The sequence below is a fragment of the Pituophis catenifer genome, unplaced genomic scaffold (assembly GCF_029215685.1).
Source record: "Pituophis catenifer annectens isolate HBS135680 unplaced genomic scaffold, rPitCat1.0.hap2 SCAF_3, whole genome shotgun sequence".
Lineage (NCBI taxonomy): Eukaryota > Metazoa > Chordata > Lepidosauria > Squamata > Colubridae > Pituophis > Pituophis catenifer.
In genome coordinates, this window is record NW_027256883.1 from 109295204 (window position 1) to 109315933 (window position 20730).

The 20730-nt window shown below is 37.9% G+C and overlaps 1 protein-coding gene and 1 non-coding gene across 6 annotated transcripts in view; both read left to right on the top strand.

Moving 5' to 3' along the window:
* RABGAP1L (RAB GTPase activating protein 1 like) overlaps nt 1-20730 on the top strand; it is a 206876-nt gene that overhangs the window by 68464 nt on the left and 117682 nt on the right. The window contains exon 13 of one of the 5 annotated variants that reach the window (XM_070940926.1): nt 14825-14986. The exons of the other annotated variants lie outside the window; for them this stretch is intronic. Coding sequence (XP_070797027.1) covers nt 14825-14848 — 24 coding nt within the window. The 3' untranslated portion in view covers nt 14849-14986. Of the gene's footprint in view, nt 1-14824; nt 14987-20730 lie in introns of those variants that run through there. 5 annotated transcript variants of the gene reach the window in all.
* LOC139316065 (U6 spliceosomal RNA) lies at nt 16189-16293 on the top strand. Its single transcript, XR_011600319.1, has one exon. It is a non-coding gene; the product is annotated as a U6 spliceosomal RNA (small nuclear RNA).

Below are 20730 nucleotides of genomic sequence, written 5' to 3' on the forward strand. Positions count from 1 at the left end.
TTGAGGCTTAATTTTTTTACCAACAAGCAACTTGTTCCTGCTTGAAAAATGATGTATCTTGAAAAGGAGGTGAGGGGTTAAAAGGGTAAACTTACGGACATCTTTTTAGACGTTTGTTAACATAATTAAGGTTTGGGAGTTATTTAGAGAGAAATAACACGTCGGACATATGTGTGCTGATACTCTGCTGATACTTAACAGTTGAAGTTTATTTTTTTAAGTGTTGATTAAAAAATAAGTTTTCTGTGCTTGCTGTGGAAATTAAATTCAGAGGTTCTTCCCCTCCTCCCCACCAAATCTTTTTGATTCTTAGGCCATAACCTTAGATTGCAAGAGGAAGAGGAAGAAATCTTGAATGACAGGAAAAATATCAGATAATATACTGAAGCTTAGGACTTCTTGCAAAGATCCAAACAGATGTCATCTTAAAATAACTACCATGAATTAACAGTATCACATGTCCGTCTCAGGGCAAAAGGGAATCCCAAACTGAGCCTTCAGTTCTGATATTTTTTGGGATGATGCTTCTTTTCAAACAGTGAAAATTAGTTTAAATCCTCAGCTAGGAAATGTGAGGGAAAGTGTTAGTAATCCCTTGAAATGTATTTTTTTTTAATGAAGGTAATAGGCAAACTAATTGAAGTATGTTACATATACAGTAAAGCTAAATTTATTATTCTGTCTGAAGAATTTAAAGGATTGGTTAGTAACCTGAGGACCCTGCATAGCAGTTTGCCATAAATAAGTTTTTTAAGACTTCCGGTGGCTCCGCGTTCCCCGAATGGACGCTCCTTCAGGAGCTCCAGCCCCGTGATTCCGTTTGCCGCTAGAACAGCGAAAATCAGCTGTTCTAGCGGCTCAAAACTCTCCCCCAGGGAAAAAGTGGGAGAGAAGAGCAGAAGAGTCTGGGTAGATCTCCCCTAGATCCCCAGGCTTTTTTTTTTTAAGCCTGGGGTTTGCAGGGTGAGAGCTCCCTGAAAGCCCTTCATTGCTCCGGATCCGGGACGATTCTGCTTTAAGCAGAACAAGGGGTCGCGACCACACCAGCAGCGCAATTTTAAGGATTATGAGAAAATTCGAATCTGGATGCTGGCAGAGCAAATCAGGAGAACAGGAAATGCAAGTATTAAACTTTAACTCCGTTTAAAAGAAAAAGGAAAAAAGATGGTGCTTAAGGGCGTTTAAAACGAAAATTACAAGTGAAAGTGATAGTTAAAGCTGCAACATTGTAAATGTGGCAAGAAAAAGATTTAAAGTGCTAGTGAAATGAAAAAGACTATGGTATTGATCTTAACTACTCTATACTTCTAAATTGTGTGGAAAATTATTGGATTTATTGACCTGATAGCTGAACAAATTTAAAAATAATTGGACTTTGAAAAAAAAAAGAAAATGGCTGGCACCTTTGAAAGTGCTGAAGGACTATTATTACACACACCAGCAAATACACAAATAAGAGCTATAATACATGAAATTTTTGAGTCACAAACCACTGCTATACTGGAAAGTCTTAAAGGTTTTTTTGATGAAAGGTCTCAGGAAGAAGAAACTGTTTTGACTCACAACATGGAGACAAAGGAGAATATAGTATCATTTCAAGGCTTGTTAGACAGCAGTGAGCTGTTGGAACAAGATGGGGCAGAAATTCAGTTTAATGTAAGGTGACCAGACGTCCCGCTTTTGGCGGGACAGTCCCGCTTTTGAGCAATTTGTCCCGTGTCCCGCGGCGTTTTAAAAAAGTCCCGATTTTTCATTCTGCCTCCTGGTTCCCGGCTGCCTCCTGAATCCCCGCTGATGGCTGGAGGGAAAAAACCTGTTTAAACTCTTGCCGCGGGGCTTCAAAGAGCCGCCCTACGTTAATTAGCTCGGCTTCCCCCTCTCAGCTGATTTGCACAGGGCTCTGCTCTGGCTAAATTGCTCAGCAGGTTTTTTTTTCTCTTTGTGCAAACCAAGCTCAAAACGAAAGTGAAAGTAAAACAGGCTGTTGGCTTTGCGGTTTGCTTGCAACGTTGGAAAATTAGGCAGCAGATTTATTTTCCTTTTCCTCACCAAAAAAGGTAAGTGCAAACAATGGAAAATTATTTAGGGCAAAAGAGGAGAGTTCAAGATTTTAAAACACAAAAGAAAAAAAAGCTCTTTTTAACTAGGGAATTGTAATAATTGAGATATTATTAATTGTATACTGTGTTGAAAGCAGAAATGGTTAAGTTGTGGTTTGGAGGAATATATGGGGGAAATTATTTGGTTTATTATTATTGGTAAGTATAATTAATTGATTTGTAAGAAATTGGATTGCATGGAAATAATTGGAATATTCATGTTCATATTGATTAATATACAAAAAAGATAGATAACTAATTGATTTATATTAAAATGTTGAATTTGTATTAAACAACTGTATTACATAATTACATAATTAACCAATGTGAGGATGGATATAAAAATAGATGACAATGGGAAGGGGTATAAAATAGAATAGAAGGGAAAAATTGAATTTGATTAAGATTAGAGATGAGGATGAAGGGTAATATTGTTTTTTTAAAAAAATAGATGAATAAATATGGCAAAAAGGAAATATAGAAATTGTAAATTTAATTGAAATGACTAAACACTGTTTAAATTTGTGAACCAGCCAAATATTCTGTTCAAAGAAAATACATTGTATGTATGTGTGTTTCTAATTATTGCTATTTATTCATATTTGTTCTCTTTTATTCTTTAAAGTTTAACAATTCATTCTTTATCTTAATATCTTTATATTTGTTTGGGGTTGGCTTTCTTCCCTTTCATCTTTTTTATTGTACAGCAATCTTTCTCCTCAAACCTACCACCTCTCTTTTCTTTCCTTCTTACTTTCTCTTCCCCCCCTCTTCTTCTCCTCCCTACTTCCTCTTCCTTTCTCCTTCTCCTCCTCTCTTCCTCCCTCTCTTAACCGTCACTCCTACTCTAATTTCCCTTCCCTTCCTTCATCCCTCTCAATTACTGTATCCTTTTATGCATATGGACTACTCAGAGGGCTGAAAAAGTTATTTTTGACTGGTCCTCGCACTTTTGACCAGTCCTCGAACTTACGACTGTCCTCACATTTTACATTTTTGCCCTATCTTGTCATCATGGTGAAGAGAAGCAGTTGTGAAATGAGTGACATGGTTGTTAAGAATGCTGCACGGGTATAAATGTGAGGATGGTCATAAGTGTGAGGACCAGTCAAAAGTGTGAGGACCTGTCAGAAATGACTTTTTTCAGCCCTCTGGTTAGTCCTTTTGTGCATATGGACTACTCAGAGGGCTGAAAAAGTTATTTTTGACTGGTCCTCGCACTTTTGACCAGTCCTCGAACTTACGACTGTCCTCACATTTTACATTGTTGCCCTATCTTGTCATCATGGTGAAGAGAAGCAGTTGTGAAATGAGTGACATGGTTGTTAAGAATGCTGCACGGGCATAAATGTGAGGATGGTCATAAGTGTGAGGACCAGTCAAAAGTGTGAGGACCTGTCAGAAATGACTTTCCAGCCCTCTGAGTAGTCCCTATACACATAGCCATGGCCACCCGGTCACATGACCAGCTAGCCACGCCCACCCAGTCACATGGCCTCCAAGCCACGCCCACACAATAAGCCACGCCCACAATGGTGTCCCTCTTACCAATGTTAAAATCTGTTCACCTTACCCTATACACATAGCCATGGCCACCCGGTCACATGACCAGCTAGCCACGCCCACCCGGTCACATGACCAGCTAGCCACGCCCACAAAATAAGCCACGCCCACAATGTCCCTCTTTACCAATGTTAAAATCTGGTCACCTTAGTTTAATGTGACGTTGGACAAAAAGGATGCTTTCCAGACCAAGAGGGGAAAGCAAAGGAATCTGGAAGAGTTTAATCAGGAGGACTTGAGAGAGATTTATGGGGGTTTCAAATTAAATGAAATAACTTTAAGAAGACAAAAAATTTTAAACAGACATCAACCTCAAATCCAAATTTTAAAATTCTCGAAAATAAAAGCAGGAGGAGGAGCAATGCTGAAGAAGAAAGAATTATTGAAGAAAAAGGACTGGAAAAAATACAGAAAGAAGGGAAGAACTGAAGATTAATCTTTTTTGGGGAGGATTTTGGCAATAGGTTGAGAGGCTTAATTAAATTTGTATTTTTAAAGTTTATTCTAAGATAATAATATAAAGGAAGTGTGTTATTACAATTGGTTCTGGATATAAAAATGATAGCTTCTTAAGAGTTATCGAGGTAAAAATGATAGCTTTTTAAGAGTTATCGAGGTATTAAAATGGCTAATTAAAAATTTGAGGGACACTTTTCTGAAGGGTTTGAAATTTATATTTTGAGAAATGACTTAATGTCCTATTGATGTATTAAAGAGATTTCTAAAATGTTTAACATAAGATTATAGTATTTTAAGAGGATAAATGTCTAATTTGGAACTTTATTAGGGAGCAATGTTAATTGAGGAAGAAGGACTGGAAAAAATATAGAAATGGTTAATTAAAAATTTAAGGGATAGTTTCCTGAAGGTTTTGAAATTTATATTTTGAGGAATGAACTAAGAAGGTCTTATTGATGTATTAAGAGGTTTTTTAAAATGTTTAATATAAGATTATATTATTTTAAAAGGTATAGGTGATAAAATGTTTAAAGTTTTAAAATGTTTAATTTAGAATTTTTAATGCTGAATAGTTAGAAATTGATAATTGGTTTATGAAGGAATAAAGAGGATAAATGCTTAATTTAGAATCTTATTATGGAGCAATGTTGAAAAAGAAAGGTGTTTGAGGGATGAAAATGAAATTTATCAATGTTTGTTAATGCTTGTAATATTGTTAAAGTTATTGGATTAATACCAAGAAAAAGGCTCTTATATTCAGGAAGAAAGAATTTAATCTTTCCCGCTGCCTTGAAAGAGGCGGTGGTGAGGCCTTTCCTCAAGAAGCCTTCCCTGGACTCGGCAATGTTGGTAAATTATCGTCCGGTCTCCAACCTTCGCTTCGTTGCAAAGGTTGTTGAGAGTGTGGTCGCGCAACAGCTCCCCCAGCACCTGGATGAAACGACGTATCTAGATCCGTTCCAGTCGGGCTTCAGGCCCGGGTACAGCACAGAAACGGCATTGGTCGCGTTGGTAGATGATCTCTGGAGGCTCGGGACAGGGGATGCTCCTCTGTCCTGGTCCTGTTAGATCTCTCAGCGGCTTTTGATACCATCAACCATGGTATCATGCTGCACCGGCTGGAAGAGTTAGGGGTGGGAGGCACTGTGTTGCGGTGGTTCTCCTCCTTTCTCTCTGACCGGTCGCAGTCTGTGTTGACAGGGGGCCAGAGGTCAACCCCTATGTGGGGTGCCGCAAGGGTCGGTCCTCTCACCCCTCCTGTTCAACATTTATGTGAAGCCGCTGGGCGAGATCATCCGTGGTTTTGGGGTGAAGTACCACCAGTACGCGGACGACACCCAGATGTACATCTCCACCCCAGACCACCCCAACGATGCCCTTGAAGTGATGTCCTGGTGCCTGGAGGCTGTGCGGATCTGGATGGGAAGGAATAGGCTCAGGCTCAACCCATCCAAGACCGAGTGGCTGTGGTTTCCGATGTCCCGATATAGTCAGTTGGTGCCATCACTGACTATTGGGGGCGAATCATTGGCCCCCACGGAGAGGGCGCGCAACTTGGGCGTCCTCCTGGATTCACGGCTGTCTTTAGAAGAGCACTTGACGGCCGTGTCCGGGAGGATTTTTCATCAGGTTCGCCTGATTCGCCAGTTGGGTCCCTTTCTGGATCGGGACTCGTTACACACGGTCACTCATGCCCTTGTCACCTCCCGCCTGGACTATTGCAATGCTCTCTACATGGGGCTCCCCTTGAGGAGCACCCGGAGGCTCCAACTGGCGCAGAGTGAGGCCGCGCGGGTGGTAATGGGAGCGACATGGCGTTCCCATGTAACACCTCTCCTGCGCGAGCTGCACTGGCTCCCAGTGGTCTTCCGGGTGCGCTTCAAGGTTTTGGTTACCACCTTTAAAGCGCTCCATGGCTTAGGACCTGGGTACTTGCGGGACCACCTACTACCACCAATAGCCTCCCACCGGCCGGTACGCTCCCATAGAGAGGGGCTCCTCCGGGTGCCGTCAGCCAAACAATGTCGACTGGTGGCCCCCAGGGGGAGAGCCTTCTCTGTGGGGGCACCTACTACCTGGAACGAGCTCCCCCCAGAGATACGGAGGATCCCGGATCTGCGCACCTTCCACCGCGCCTTAAAGACCTTATTATTTCACCAGGCAGGCCTGGCCTAATTTTCTCTCCCTTTCATAAAAGATTTTCAATTTTTAAATATCTTTTAGTATCTTATATATTCAATTTTAAAATTGGTTTTAATCAGTTCGGGGTTTTAAATTTGTTGGAGCCAAAACTATTTAATTTGATTTTATTCTACTTTTAAATTTTGTATGGATGTGTTTTTATTGCCTGGCTGTGCACCACCCTGAGTCCTTCGGGAGTAGGGCGGTATAGAAATCGAATAAAATAAATAAAAATAAATAAATAATCTAACTGATTTTGAGAATTTACAAAAGGGAGGTTGATGAATTAGCAAAAGAGGAGTTAAAGAGTGTGAGGGAGTTTTAAACTTTGTAGTAGGTTAGTATATTTTAGCTTTTGCTTGTTAAATGTTATACCCTGTTTTTGCTCTGGGAAGTCGGGGGTGGGGGGGTGGGGAGGGTTGGGTTGGGATAAAATTGTTGATAACTGTGGGGAAAATGTTACAACAAATGAAATAATAATATCAGGAAAAAAGATGTACTTAGATGATACACTGATTGATTATATATTGTATGTATGCGTGTTTATAAAATAAAAACTTTTTAATATAAAAAAATAATAATAAAAAATGAAGAAAAAAGAAGAAAAAAGAGAAAACAACAACAACAACAAAAATAAGTTTTTAAAGTAATCCTGGACCAAGTGGAAGTGATCAAGCATATTCTAGCCCACTGAATAATTGATATACTGTTTGCAAATACTATGAATTTCAAAGTTTAGAAGAATCATTACGTGAATTTGCTAAAAACATAGGCACACCTGTTTATAGGCAGGACCATTTATAACCAGTACCGTTTTCATGGTGATTGCCCTTTCCAGTACTAAGCCCTATAGCTTTGCTAGTTTGGTGGGGGGAGGTGCTAGTGGGCATGGACAAGCTGGCAATTGTGGCACACAAAAAAGTCATATGTATTTCTGTATCTAATATATCTAAATTTAGATTTCAGGTGTAAAAGTCAATTTTTAAATCAGGACATTTGTTTGGAAAACCAAGTGGTCCAGAATAGGAAAAGGCATAGACAAGGATGTATATAATCTCCATATTTTTTTATTTGTAAAGCAGATATAAGAATAATAGGATTGAAAGACAGATTTAAAACTGGAGGTTGGAATAATCTGGGATATGCAGACATCACTTGAGGAGAACTATTCCCTCTCCCACCCCCACCCCCCACCCACCCCCACGTAGAGCCAGGTTACTTGCCAAAACCAGATCACACTGATCCAGGAATGTGGTGTTTTCATTAGAAAAAGCAATAAAACATTTTAGGGGAATGCTCTGTATCACATGGAGGAAGAGCTTCAGGGAGATGTTGACCTGAAGCATTTAATTCACCCACTATGAGTCAGATCCCTCCTTTTGGCCATGAGTCCTGGGTCTCTATAGGCATTTGTCTTACAAATCAGATAGCAGGTGGTTGTTTTTCCTGGTTAGGAGAATGTTAGAATAGTGACTTCATGGAATACTTTCCATCTGGTTGATTTTTTTTACAGAAAGAGCATATATGAATGAGAAAAAAATATAGAAAAATATATCATGCTTTGTTGAATACATAGTTTTTTACCTTATTCCCTTTTCAAAAAGAATATGCATTCAAAAAAGCATGATGGTTGCTTTGAACACTTCCTCCATGGCCTTTTGTAGATGAGGCCCTACATGCCAAGTATGATGCAAATGATGTAACACAGGTTGTCTCATGTAGCAATCAAGAGTTTGGGTCACCAGCATTTTGCCGCCTTGGATTCTTATACTTGGTTCATCTATTCCTCTGGCTTTACAGCAGAGTTATTTGCCATGGAAAGACAGATGTTTTGTAGGCAGAGAGGACAAGGCTTAGGCAGGCATTAGGAAAAATGTGCTGAGTAGCCTTTACAAAGATGTATATGATTAGGCTTGTGTTGGAGTATGTAGGATAGAGTAGAGGGTTCTGTTTTGGTCTTTTGGTTCTCACTAGAGATAGCTGTTTTCACTTTTCCCCCCCTCTCTCTAATTCCTATCTTGCACATCATCCTTAACTTTCTGTTTCCTGGCATTTCTTGTCCTGTTAAGCACATGATATTAAGAAATGGACTAAAGACGGGTTTACCTAAGATGTGTTGAAGATTATATTATTAATTTTTAGTTACATGAGTTGCTAATGAGATAACAAGGCTCATTAATCTTGAGACATTATCAATATGCAAATGTTGGAAGTATTTTAAGAGAAATTTGGTTAAAAATAAGGGTAAGATCCTGTAAAGAATTAGTTCATATAAGCTGGAAATGTCAGTGATAATAAGTGATAATTTTCTGTTCACAAAAGCAAAATGAGTGGAAGAATTTGGATAAAGAGAATAACTTTTAGGCAACAATCCTACATAAACTATAGCATCTGAATTAAACAGGATGGCTTCTGTTTTTCTTAAATCACATCTCTTTAAAGGTAGAAAACATTATTTCATACGATGTTAGTATTCATTTTAAATCTAATTTAAATGAATTTTATTTTCAACTATTTATTCAACACAAATTCCTAGTGCTATGTTTGAATATGTTTGGGTACCCCCTGTAATATCCTACTGATCATTTAGAATGCACTATTTCTGAAGATACATTTGTTTGTAGTTCATTAACTTTTCCCAATTTGATGCTACTTTCTCAGTACCAGAAAATAATGCTGGCTAAGTGATTATAAGAGTTAGAGAACATCAGGTTAGGAAAGCTGATGAAGACATTGCAATTGTGTGCTGAAATATGTATATTCAGATACCTACTTACATTTAGATGTGTAGCTGTATTTTTGTATAGAAAATAGAAAAAAATGTACAACTTCATACAGAATAGAATAGAACAGAACAGAACGGAACAGAATAGAATTCTTTATTGGCCAAGTGTGATTGGACACACAAGGAATTTGTCTTGGTGCATACGCTCTCGGAGTACATAAAAGAAAAGATACATTCGTCAAGAATCATAAGATACAACACTTAATGATAGGCATAGGGAAACAATTGATATAAATCTTAAGGATACTAGCAACAAGGTTATAGTCTTTTGACTATATTTGAATAATGGTTTAGACACACACACACACACACGAAAATGTGATTATTGCCACCATATCAACTCATGAAAACTTTTATTAATTTATCTCATTTTGAAATGCAGTTTTTCTAAAAATAGATTATTCTCCCATGTACTTTAACATGCATTGCTTTTCTTGGCTGTAATCTCATTAGAGCAAAATAAGTTTTAGCTCCAAGAGGAAGAAGGATGAGTAATTAGGAGATTAGTTTAATTAAAGAAATTGAGTAGTGGTTACATTTGTGCAGTTTGGGATTAATTAAGTCTCTTATTAGTGACAAGGTATGTAGTATCTATAAAATCCTGGGAAGTAATAATAGAATATCCTTTATTAATGGCAATATTTTTATAGGAGCCCTTAGTAGTTGAGGTTTTCCATTGAGTTTCATCATTCTATTACTATCTTTTACTTTCTTCCACTTTCTTTTCAAAGTTTTGTTTGTTGTGTTTCCAATGCAATTCAAATCATTGGGATGAGATATTGGTAAGGAGCAATAGTGGGTTTCAAATCCCGTCGCTACCAGTTTGCTCATGGACACGCTCGTGTGTGCGCATGATGCTTCTGCGCATGCACAGAGATGTCTGGGCGGGTGGGCAGAGCCTCCCGCTGCTGCTGCTACCTGTTCGCCCAATCCAGGGTGAACCGGTAGCAACCTACCACTGATAAGGAGGCTGGGAAAGCAATGAAAGAACATAAACAACCAAAACATGAGAAGGAATCTGCTTAGTTTATCTCAAAAATGGCAACTGATTACAGGTAGCAAGAAGTGCTAGAAGAAGTGATTCAAAATATTTTGCTTTGATGAGTTTACTAATAAATGAGGGTTGTAAATACCTCTTGCAGCTTCAATGAGTCAGTATTTACCTCTAATTCTAAGATTAAAGTCTACATAATTCTTGCTTCCTTACATGTTTGGGCCTTGAAAGCTGAACATTTTTATTATGATTTCAGAAGTAGAAAAGAATTGACAATAAACAACAATAATTAAATGCTATAATAATTCTATAGACCAGTATTTCTCAACCTTGGCAGTTTTAAGATGGATGAACATCAACTGCGAGGGTTCTCCAGCCAGTACACAAAAAGTTGAGCACGGAAAATTAAGTTTAAATAATAATAATAATAATGCAATCAAACATCCGCATCTGCCTATCCCAGGTTCTTGGGAAGCACTCAGTAGGTAGATAAAAATGCCAGATTCAGTCTGAACATCTGGGTTGTAATGCAGCAAACCACAATATTAACAGCGATGAATAGAATAGAATAATAGAATAGAATAATAGAATAGAATAGAATAGAATAGAATAGAATAGAATAGAATAGAATAGAATAGAATTCTTTATTGGCCAAGTGTGATTGGACACACAATGAATTTGTCTTGGTGCATACGCTCTCGGTGTACATAAAAGAACAGATACATTCGTCAAGAATCATAAGGTATAACACTTAATGATAGTCATAGGGAAACAGAAAAAGGACATTTGAATAATATCTAAAGGACGGTGAAGAAGAAGCAATGAAGCTAGTACACCAGAAAGGCGTACTGAATACTGCAGAGATCAAACTATACTACAAAAAAAAAGAACAAATGAATACAAAAGAAAAATGGGAAGACAAAATATTACATGGCCAGTGCACTAAAAAAAAATAGCAGACAGAGCAGATAATAAGACCTGGCAATGGTTAAGTTCCACTTTTCAACTGTCAGTATATATTCTACTGGCTTGCCCTGCAAGTGTTGGTGGGGGTGGTCTTAGAGATTCTTTGGTTGCGCTGTTTACTGCTGGCTTCTTTGGCAGTTTCTTGATTGGGGTATTGTTTACTTGATTGTTGGTCTGATGTTAATCTTGCAGTTAATCTATGCTGATCTGCGTATGACTGTGGGTAGAGAGGTGCTTAGGTCTTTTTGTCCTTGACCATTTAACCCAATACAGCACAACCAACACAAACCCTAAAAAGAATTACACTGGCATACATCACAAATATTTCAGAAACCACCAACAGACTACTACAACCACATGGAATCAGAGTAGCACCCAAGCCAATTAAACTCCTTCGAAAGGACTTTAAGGACCTAAGCCTATGATGGCGAACCTATGGCACGTGTACCAGAGGTGGCACGCAGCGCCCTCTTTGATGGCACGCAAGCTGTTGCCCCAGTTCAGCTCTGCTGTGCATGCACGCATGCTGGCCAGCTGGTCTTCGGGTCTCTGCCGCACATGGGGGGCGTGTGTGGGGGGCACGCACGCACAGGGGTGGGATGCATGCAGTGGGCCACACGTACATGTGTGGGGGCAGAGCACATGCATAGGGGCCGCGTGCGCATTGTATTTTGGGGGTTCAGGCTTTGGCCACTCGGTCTGGAAAAGGTTAGTCATCACTGTCCTAAGCAAAGCAAAAGACCCAGCAACCCCAGAAGAAAACCAGGAGTTTTTCTACAACCACTATGTAGGACAGACAGGCAGAAGATAAATAAACACATAGACATTAACAACACCTTAGACTTAAGAATTGTCAATAAGAAAGACGAAAAAAATCTGGACAGTGGAGTGGCAGTACCTGGAAACAGCAGAATAGAAGAGAAAGAACTAGAGAAGATAACAATACAAAATACCTGGAAATAGAAATAGAACGACTGTGGCAAAAGAAAGCAAAGGTAAATTTTAATAGTAATATGCACTTTGGATGCAATCCCAAAACAACTAGAGCACCACTTGAACCCCATCGGTATTGACACAATTACCATTAGTCGTTTGCAAAAGACAGTTTTACTCAGAACAGCTTACATCCTGTGACAAAACCCTTAATACCATCAAACATCAACATACACTTGGGAAGGACTCAATAGGTGGGTAAAAATGTTAAATCCAGTCTGAAATTTGACTGACTGTGTGACAAATCCATAGTAATAATATTTGCATATCATTAAACCTGAGCCTTGCAGTTTGTGAGGAGCCTTGCATAAGTTTGTTAACTGCAGCAGCAAAGATCACTTGGCGCTCCTTTGGCAAGGATTGAGCAGGATTTACAGGAGCTGTCACCAAATCACCCTCTATGCTGCAGGTAAGGCAAAATGGCAAGCTTGTGCCTTTTATTCTATGAACAATTCCTGCATTTTTCTTATAGTGCAAATTATGTAATAAGTAAACAATTGTAATGAAATTGAGACCTGCAGAGATTTGCAATATGTTTGGTTGGTAGCACTTTGTCTGTTCATTATCAGCAATATGCTCATTCATATGCTTTGTCACACACTGATAATGTATGCGCATGCTAGTTTCATATCCAAATAAAACTCTCTCCTGTTGTACTTCCTTTCTATGTAGTCATTCTGTCACATCTGACTTGACTTGAACCCTAAACAAGAACGATTTATGACTCCATTTTAGGAAAAAGATAGTATTTACTAAAGGCCAAGTGTACTATAATAAGGCAAAGCCAGATCTGAGGTTCATGCGCCAAATTCCCAAGCACAATTCCCCCTTCCCAGGATCCTCTCACCCCATTAGCCCTTGATTGTCCAATCATATTCAAACTAGATGTTGTTTGAACCGTTGTTGAAACAGTTATTCTTGGTATGTGGCTACATTCCTTCGCAGGTGGTTGTCCTTGAATTTAAGTTTCCGACAGGAACAATGAACTGGGATCCTCCCACCCCACTCCTGTTTGGCTCCCCCCCCCCCATAGCTCATGGCAGACTGGCACCAAAGCAAAGGTGAAAGGCGACTGAGGTGGCAGTTCTGACACATTCTTTTTCCTGAGAGCATAATACCATAGTCCACATAGCCCCAAGTAATACAATAGTGACAATTGTTGGAGGCTGCAGCCAAAGTGGAATTGAGAGAAAAGTGATCCTAGCAGAGGAAAGAAGCATATTGAGAAATTGAGTTTATTTTTCTTAACATATAGTCTGTTTAGTATGTAAACAGGAAGGGAGAAAAGGTATGGTGTAATAGTGATGGCAGTTCTAGTGGCATATTTATACCTCTTAATATGGACAAGGGTTGAACGTTTGTAGGGGAATAAGCAAGCAGATAGCAAGACTCTGTTAGCAGATGCAAAACAGAGCAACAACCTAAATAAGAAACTGCACAATAATGTTGCCAATACGTTTAACTATTCTGGATCTGGTGACATCATAAGTGCTTGAGAGGAGTCTTCCAATGTAGAAAAGCTGACTTTTACCAATCCCTCTTTCCTCTTATGGCTTCAGTGCCTCTAAAAAACTCCCTCTACTCCCTGCTTTATTCCATGAGCAACTTCCTTTGGATGCAGTTGCAGTTAAGAGCAGACAGAGCCCTACTATTGCTCCAGTATTTGGTTGGGTATATGGTAAAACACTTTACTGACCTTCAAAGATGATGATCTTGAGTACTCAGAACTTCTACTGTAGACCTTAACTTTGATTGATCGTTTTAAAATATGAAGAGTTTTATAAGTAGGGCTGAGCACAATCTATTTTGAAAAAAGGTAATTATAGCTTTTGTGCAGAAAAGGGTTATTTAAAAATAGCAGGTCTCAGTGTAGGAGAAAGATAAAGCATGAATAATAGTGATTTATATTGTGCTTTTTTACACTAGGAACTTTATAGTTCCTATAATGGATTATGCATGTCTCAAAAAGTGTATTGTTGCACAAGAGCAAGGAATCAAATGTTACATTGATCCCTGATTGCACCACATTAATGTGAGTGTTTTGGCCTTTTCTTGCTTCAAATCAGGGTGGATTTGATTTAAATCGAGTTGATTTAAATCACAATTTAAATCATGATTTAAATCACTAGTAAAAAGGCTTGATTTAAATCAACTCGATTTAAATCATAATTTTTAAAGAGCAACTGTCATCTCTGCTACTCCTTTGACCCACTGTTGACTCACCAATGGTCCCAGTGTTGCAGAATATACAGCCTCATGCTACATAACTAAGCTCCATTTCATGCTGAATAAACTAAATTATTTATGTATCTTAAATAAAAAATGATCTTACGATAGATTTTTACCCCAAAAGTTTTTTATTAAAATAAATTTGATAAAAATAAAAAAAATCTGATTTAAATAAAAAAAATCTGATTTAAATAAAAAAAATCCGATTTAAATAAAAAAAATCTGATTTTTTTGATTTTTTTAAAAAAATCATTGATTTTTATCTACCCTGCTTCAAATAGGTATTACTCTGTAACGAGTGGCAATTACAAAGACCAGACAATGATGTTTCTAACTGCTATAAGCTTCTCAGAGTCTTGAATTTAAGATAGGTTGCTTTATAAATTGAAATTATAAATAAAAGCAAGTTAAAAAGAAAAGAATAAAGTAATGATGTTCTATACAATGGAAAATTATTGTAATGTACTGTAATCATGGGACTGCAATCTCATGATTACAGTGTTGTAAATCTTTTACTAGCAGTCGCGCTAATAGATATCCATGACTTCCTTACAGATCAAGTCATTGAAAGAGTTCTAAAATAAGAGATTGCACATTTTCCTGGGCCAAGGACCTGGAAGTTGCAGAAGGCTTGTTAGACTGGATTAACATTTTGCATGAGAACCTCTTGGAATATTGACTCTGCCTGCCTGCCTGCTTCTCTCACTCACCCTCTCCCTCTCCCCCCCTCTCTCTTCCTCTCTCTCTCTCTTCCTCCCTCCCTCTCCCTCTCTCTCTCCACACACACCTGCCCCTTTACAATAATGACTATGCACTGCCCAGTTACTTCTTTGAGATGGGCAGTTACATAAATTTAGATATAGATAAACAAACCAAAAATAAAAACATGTTCTAACAGTGGCATCAGAGAGATTTCTACAGTTCTTTATCATGCCTGTAAGAATGACCAAGCCAAATCAAAACCACCTAGCTTTTTTCTTTTCTCTACAGACTTTACAAATGAGAAAAGAAGTAAAAGAAACATATAAGGATTATGAGTTTCTCATACTTCTTTGCTAGTTGATTCATGTTCTCAACTCAGTTTTAAGTAAGAGCCATGATTACCAATGTAATGCCACTCAGAAACATTTGAGCTTTTTGCTAATTATCAGTTTTTACTCACCAATGTCTTCAAGTCTGGATCAAAACAATTTGGGAGATTTCTTTAAGCTCTCCCAAAGGAACCAAAGATAAACAAAAGCTATTACCCACTTCAAAGGATGGAGAAAGTCTGACTAAGTAGTTGCCAAAGAAACTGACAAATCTAAATCATTCTGCTTAGAGAGGTCTAATAAATCCAGGTCCCTGTAAGGCAGAGGTTCTAAACCAGGAAAAAAAAGTAATTCTTTATACTGAGTGGGGGGAAAAATAAGTAAGACCCTTCAGCAGAAGAAATGTGAGACAGAAAAGGGTCTATATGTGGAGCAAGGGGTTGGGGATTGGTTGACATATAATAATGGTAGAGGAGAGGAGGTGGAAAACAGCAAGTGAGTCACAATACTGAGGAAAGGGGAAAGCAGATAGGGGCATCAAGCATGTAGAGAATATTGGAAAGATGCAGTAAAAAGTAGCAGTAGGCTATGGGAGAGGATGATAGAGATGAAGATGGGGAAAACTGGGGAGAATAAAAGACCTGTGAGAAATCAGCATAACAGACACCCTGCCAATCCATTTTTTGTATTCGCATCTTTAAATTAAAGGAACAGCCTCCCACACACTGATTCATGCTATGTCACAAGAACTGCTCTGCTATGATTAGCGATTGTATTATGTACTTCACTGAAGCATAGAATAGAATAACCTTTGGTTGATGGATGCTGCAAGCTGTCATGCAGAATTGTGCATTGTCAGTGTTAAAAAGATCCTCAGGAACAGTTTCCGCTTGCATTGGCAGAGTATATACTAAAATTGAAATGATACAGGGAAGATTAGTATAGCCTCTTTGCAAGGAAGGCATTCAAATTTCTGAAGTGTCCTTTATTTATTTATTTGGAATGGCTTTGAACAGCCTTAAAGGCTCAGATATCTCATAATACTATTCTTTCAGCTCTTAATCCTTTTCTGTTTTTAAAATTGTAATTTTATTAAAAATTACACTTATGAAAGAAAATTAATAAAAAATTAAAAAGAAAAGATTAAAAAGAAAAAAAAGAAGCAGAAAAAGAAAATGGGAAAAATACTCTTAAAGTTAACTTCTGGGTCCATTGTTTGAAAATATCCTTCAATATGTCCAATGTTAAAATATTTTACTCTATTCTGTATTAAGAATGTTAAGTGTTGTTCTTCTTTAATTGTAATCATTAGTTCCTTCTGGTTCCCTCTAGTATCCAACCTTCAGAGTTCCATGTTATCATGCTTTTTAAAAGGAGTTCAAAACAACAGCTTTCCTCACAGGAAGATTTCTTACAATTAATTTCAAAATCTTATTTCAAATCCATCTGGATCTTTAATCCAAAATCAACTTTCCAAAATCAATCATATAATCAACCTTTTCCTTCAGTCTTTTAATCCTTTTTTGGATGTACAAACAATGGAAAATGTTCCTCCAAATTATGTTATGAATGAGTGGATATAACCTAATTTGTTATAGCCATAATAATGGCTATAACATAACGGACATAATATAACAGGAAACTAAGGCTCAGAATGAACTAAGACTTGCAACAAATGTCAGAAATAATTGAGGAAAAAAACCCTGCTTTGAACATGTAAAATGCAAGAAAAAGTTAAGGAAACAATCAGTCCACGAATGGGAGAAGTTGGCAAGGAAGTGATGGGTAGCAGGGAGAAAGCAGAGCTGCTTAATTCATTATTTGTATCTGTCTTCACGCAAAAAGAAAAAGTCCAGTTTACCAAAAACAGAACCATAAAACACAGACTAGGAATAAGAATAGAAATTAAAATAGGTAAAAAAATGTTAAGAGAATATCTGTCTACTCTGGACGGATTCAAATCATCAGGACCAGATGGATGACATCCCAGAGTTCTGAAGGAGCTGGCTGATGTGATCTTGGAACCATTGAACCATATCTTTCAAAGATCCTGGAGCACCGGAGAACTACCAGAGCACTGGAAAAGAGCTGATATAGTTCCAATCTTTAAAAAAAGGAAAAAAGAATGATCCAGGAAACTATAGACCAGTCAGCCTGACATCAATACCTGGGAAGCTCCTGGAAAAGATAATCAAGAAACAGATCTGCAAATACCTAGAAGCAAGCAAAGTTATAACCAGAAGCCAACATGGGTTTGTCAAAAACAGATCATGCCAAACAAATCTTATTCTTTGACAAAGTGACTAAATTAGTGGACCAGCGAAATGCTCTGGATATAGTATATTTGGATTTCAGTAAGGCATTGACAAAGTAAACGACAACCTACTTCTTTGGTAAGTTAGAAAAATATGGGATAGACAGCATCACCACCAGGTGGATTTGTAACTGGCTGACGAACCACACTCAACGTATAGTCCTTAATGGAACTACATCTAAATGGAGGGAAGTAAGCAGTGGGGTACCCCAAGGTGCTGTTTTAGGGCCAATTTTCTTCAATATCTTCATAAATGATTTAGATGAGGGAATAGAAGGGGAACTCATTAAATTTACAGATGACACCAAGCTGGTAGAATAGCCAACACCCCAGAAGATAGGTTCAAGATCCAGAAGGATCTTGACAGACTTGAACACTGGGTCATATCAAACAAATGAAATTCAATACAGAGAAAAGTAAAGATTTACACTTGTGCCAAAAAAAAAAAAAAGTACAGGTTTAGAATAGGTAGAACCTGGCTCAATAGCAGTAACTGCAAGAGGATTTTGGAGTCCTAGTGGACATTTACTTAAATATGAGCCAGTAGTGTGCCACAACCATCAAAAAAAGCCAATGCAACCCTAGGGTACATTAACAGAGGGATAGAATCAAGATCATGTGAAGTATTAGTACCACTTTATAATATTTCAGTAAACCACACTTGGAATACTGCATCCAGTTTTGGTTGTCACAATATAAAAAAAAATGTTGAGACTCTGGAAAGAGTCCAGAGAAGAGCAACAAAGATGATTAGGGGGCTGGAGGCTGAAGAATGGAATTGGGTAATTCTAGTCTAGTGAAAAGGACTAGGGGTGATATGATAGCAATATTCCAGTATTTGAGGGACTGCCACAAAGAAGAAGGGGGTCAACCTATTTACCAAAACACCAAAAGGCAGAACAAAAAGCAATGGATGGAAACTAAGCAAGGAGAGAACCAATCTAGAACTAAGAAAAATTTACTAACAGTGAAAACAATTAACGAGTGGAATGGGTTGCTTTCAGAAGATATGGGTGCGCCATCAGTGGAGATTTTTAAGAAGAGTTTGGACAGCTATTTGTCCAGAATGATACAAGTCTCCTATTAGTGCAGAAGGCTGAACTTGAAGACCTCCAAGGTTCCTTCAAACTCTGTTATTCTGTTAATTCCAAAGAAAACAGGAGGAATATATTTAATATTTTGGGAAAGCCAAATATTGTAATTCCTAGTTAAACTATCATTTGGTTTGTGGAATTTGATTTTCATACTCTAATAATGAAGCCCATGATGTATAATGGTGTAGTTGGCCATTAAGAATCCTGTTATGAAGATCCTCAAAGTGCTTAGGGAAAGGACTTTCTAGAAGATATTAGCATGTACTGAAAAGAATTTCCATGTACTAAGAATTCCATGTTTAGTGTGCAACAGAAGATCAATCTGATTAAATTGCAAGAGTAATATTGCTACTGTTTGCAGTAACAGTAAGGGCAGATAGTCTGACATACTGATCCTCCTATTCCTAGCAGCCATGAACCTCTTGTCTGTACAGCCTTTCCTAGAGCAAGAGAAATAAGTTGCTAAGGTGATACAAACAAAAATAAATGCTGCATAGTATCACTGCACCTGAGCTTTTTAGTAACAAATCAATTAGACATTTATGGGAAAGGGGATGCATCATCAAGAGTTGAGAATTAGGAACAGGTCAACCTGAAAATAACTCCTTAAACAAAATAGCGCGTACTACCATGTTTTAATTATCTAAAAGTCTTAAAAAAAGAAGTTGTATTATACTGACCTTATGGCTGTAATAAATATTTGAATTGACTCTGTTCATAAGTATTTACCTTTATATCAGAGTTTATTTAATAAGTCAGTTTATGAGAAATTAGATACATTTGGTTCATGTTATATGCAGAAACTTAACATTATTAAACTATTGCATTAATAAGAGGTAAATATACTTCAACAGAGACAAATTTAGGATAAGAAGAAAAGAATTTAAAAATAATGGTACGGCTGGTGTTACTTGGTCTGAGATAAAAATGAATTTTAAAAAATCAAATTATTTTCTATTAGTATTGGAGGGGAAAAAGTGGGAGCTCCCTTTTCTGGCTGCGACAACCTCCTGCAGCCTTCTGCCAGCGAAAACGGAGCTCATGGGCCACGCCCACCCTGGCCACACTTAGCCACGCTCACCCAGTCCCCCAGAGGTCAAACACAACCCTGATGCGGCCCTCAATGAAATTGAGTTTGACACCCCTGGCCTACACAATAAAAATAAATGCTGTATTCTTCCTTTGATTTCATTTTCAGCAAAGAAAGTGAGAGTTATGGTTCCCTCCCCCAGAATGAATTTAGAACATGCATACCCAAAGCTATTTTCCTGTGTTCAGAAATCTTCCTTAAGACTAGAAATTTAGACTTTTTGTCCACAGCATTGCTTCATCTCCTTAGTAACTGACAGTATTTCTTGTAACCATTTCTGCAGTACTTGCCTGAGGCAGGTTGGAATGAACTATAAATAGCACATTCTGCCATCTGTCTTTTTATTTCAGAGTTAGCACTGAGTTTATGCTTCACTGATAGTCACCCATGTGCTGCACCTCCAGCAGCTGTAGGTAATAGTAGCACAAGGCCAAGTTAATGAAAAGAATAGAATCTTTTACTTATACAATTAGTCAACAGTTTGATATTCATCATTTTTTAAAAAATCACTGTGTTCATAGTATCAACATTACAAATCTGATTCCATAACCTCTCCTAAAAAACACAGTTAAGATTTTTCAGAGATTATGGAATGTGTATTAGATGTTAGAGTAAATAATAAATCAATTACACTAGAAAGTTTGTAACAGAGCAAAAATTATATTTAACCCTTATGAAACAAACTGATAATATCAACATCAAATATGCTTAAGAGATCTCAAGAAGGAAGAATAGAAGGGAAGCAAAATAAAAATCAGTCCTTCACTGTTTCCAGGGAGGGCCTGCAGAGCAGATCTAAGTACCCCGCGGGCCTGATCTGGCCCACAGGCCCTGAGTTTGACACCCTTGGTGTAGGCCCTGGATGGCTTCTGTACTTGTATACTTTTCTCTGGCTGTACAAGAGAAAAGGGGGATCCAAGACCTAGAACCTG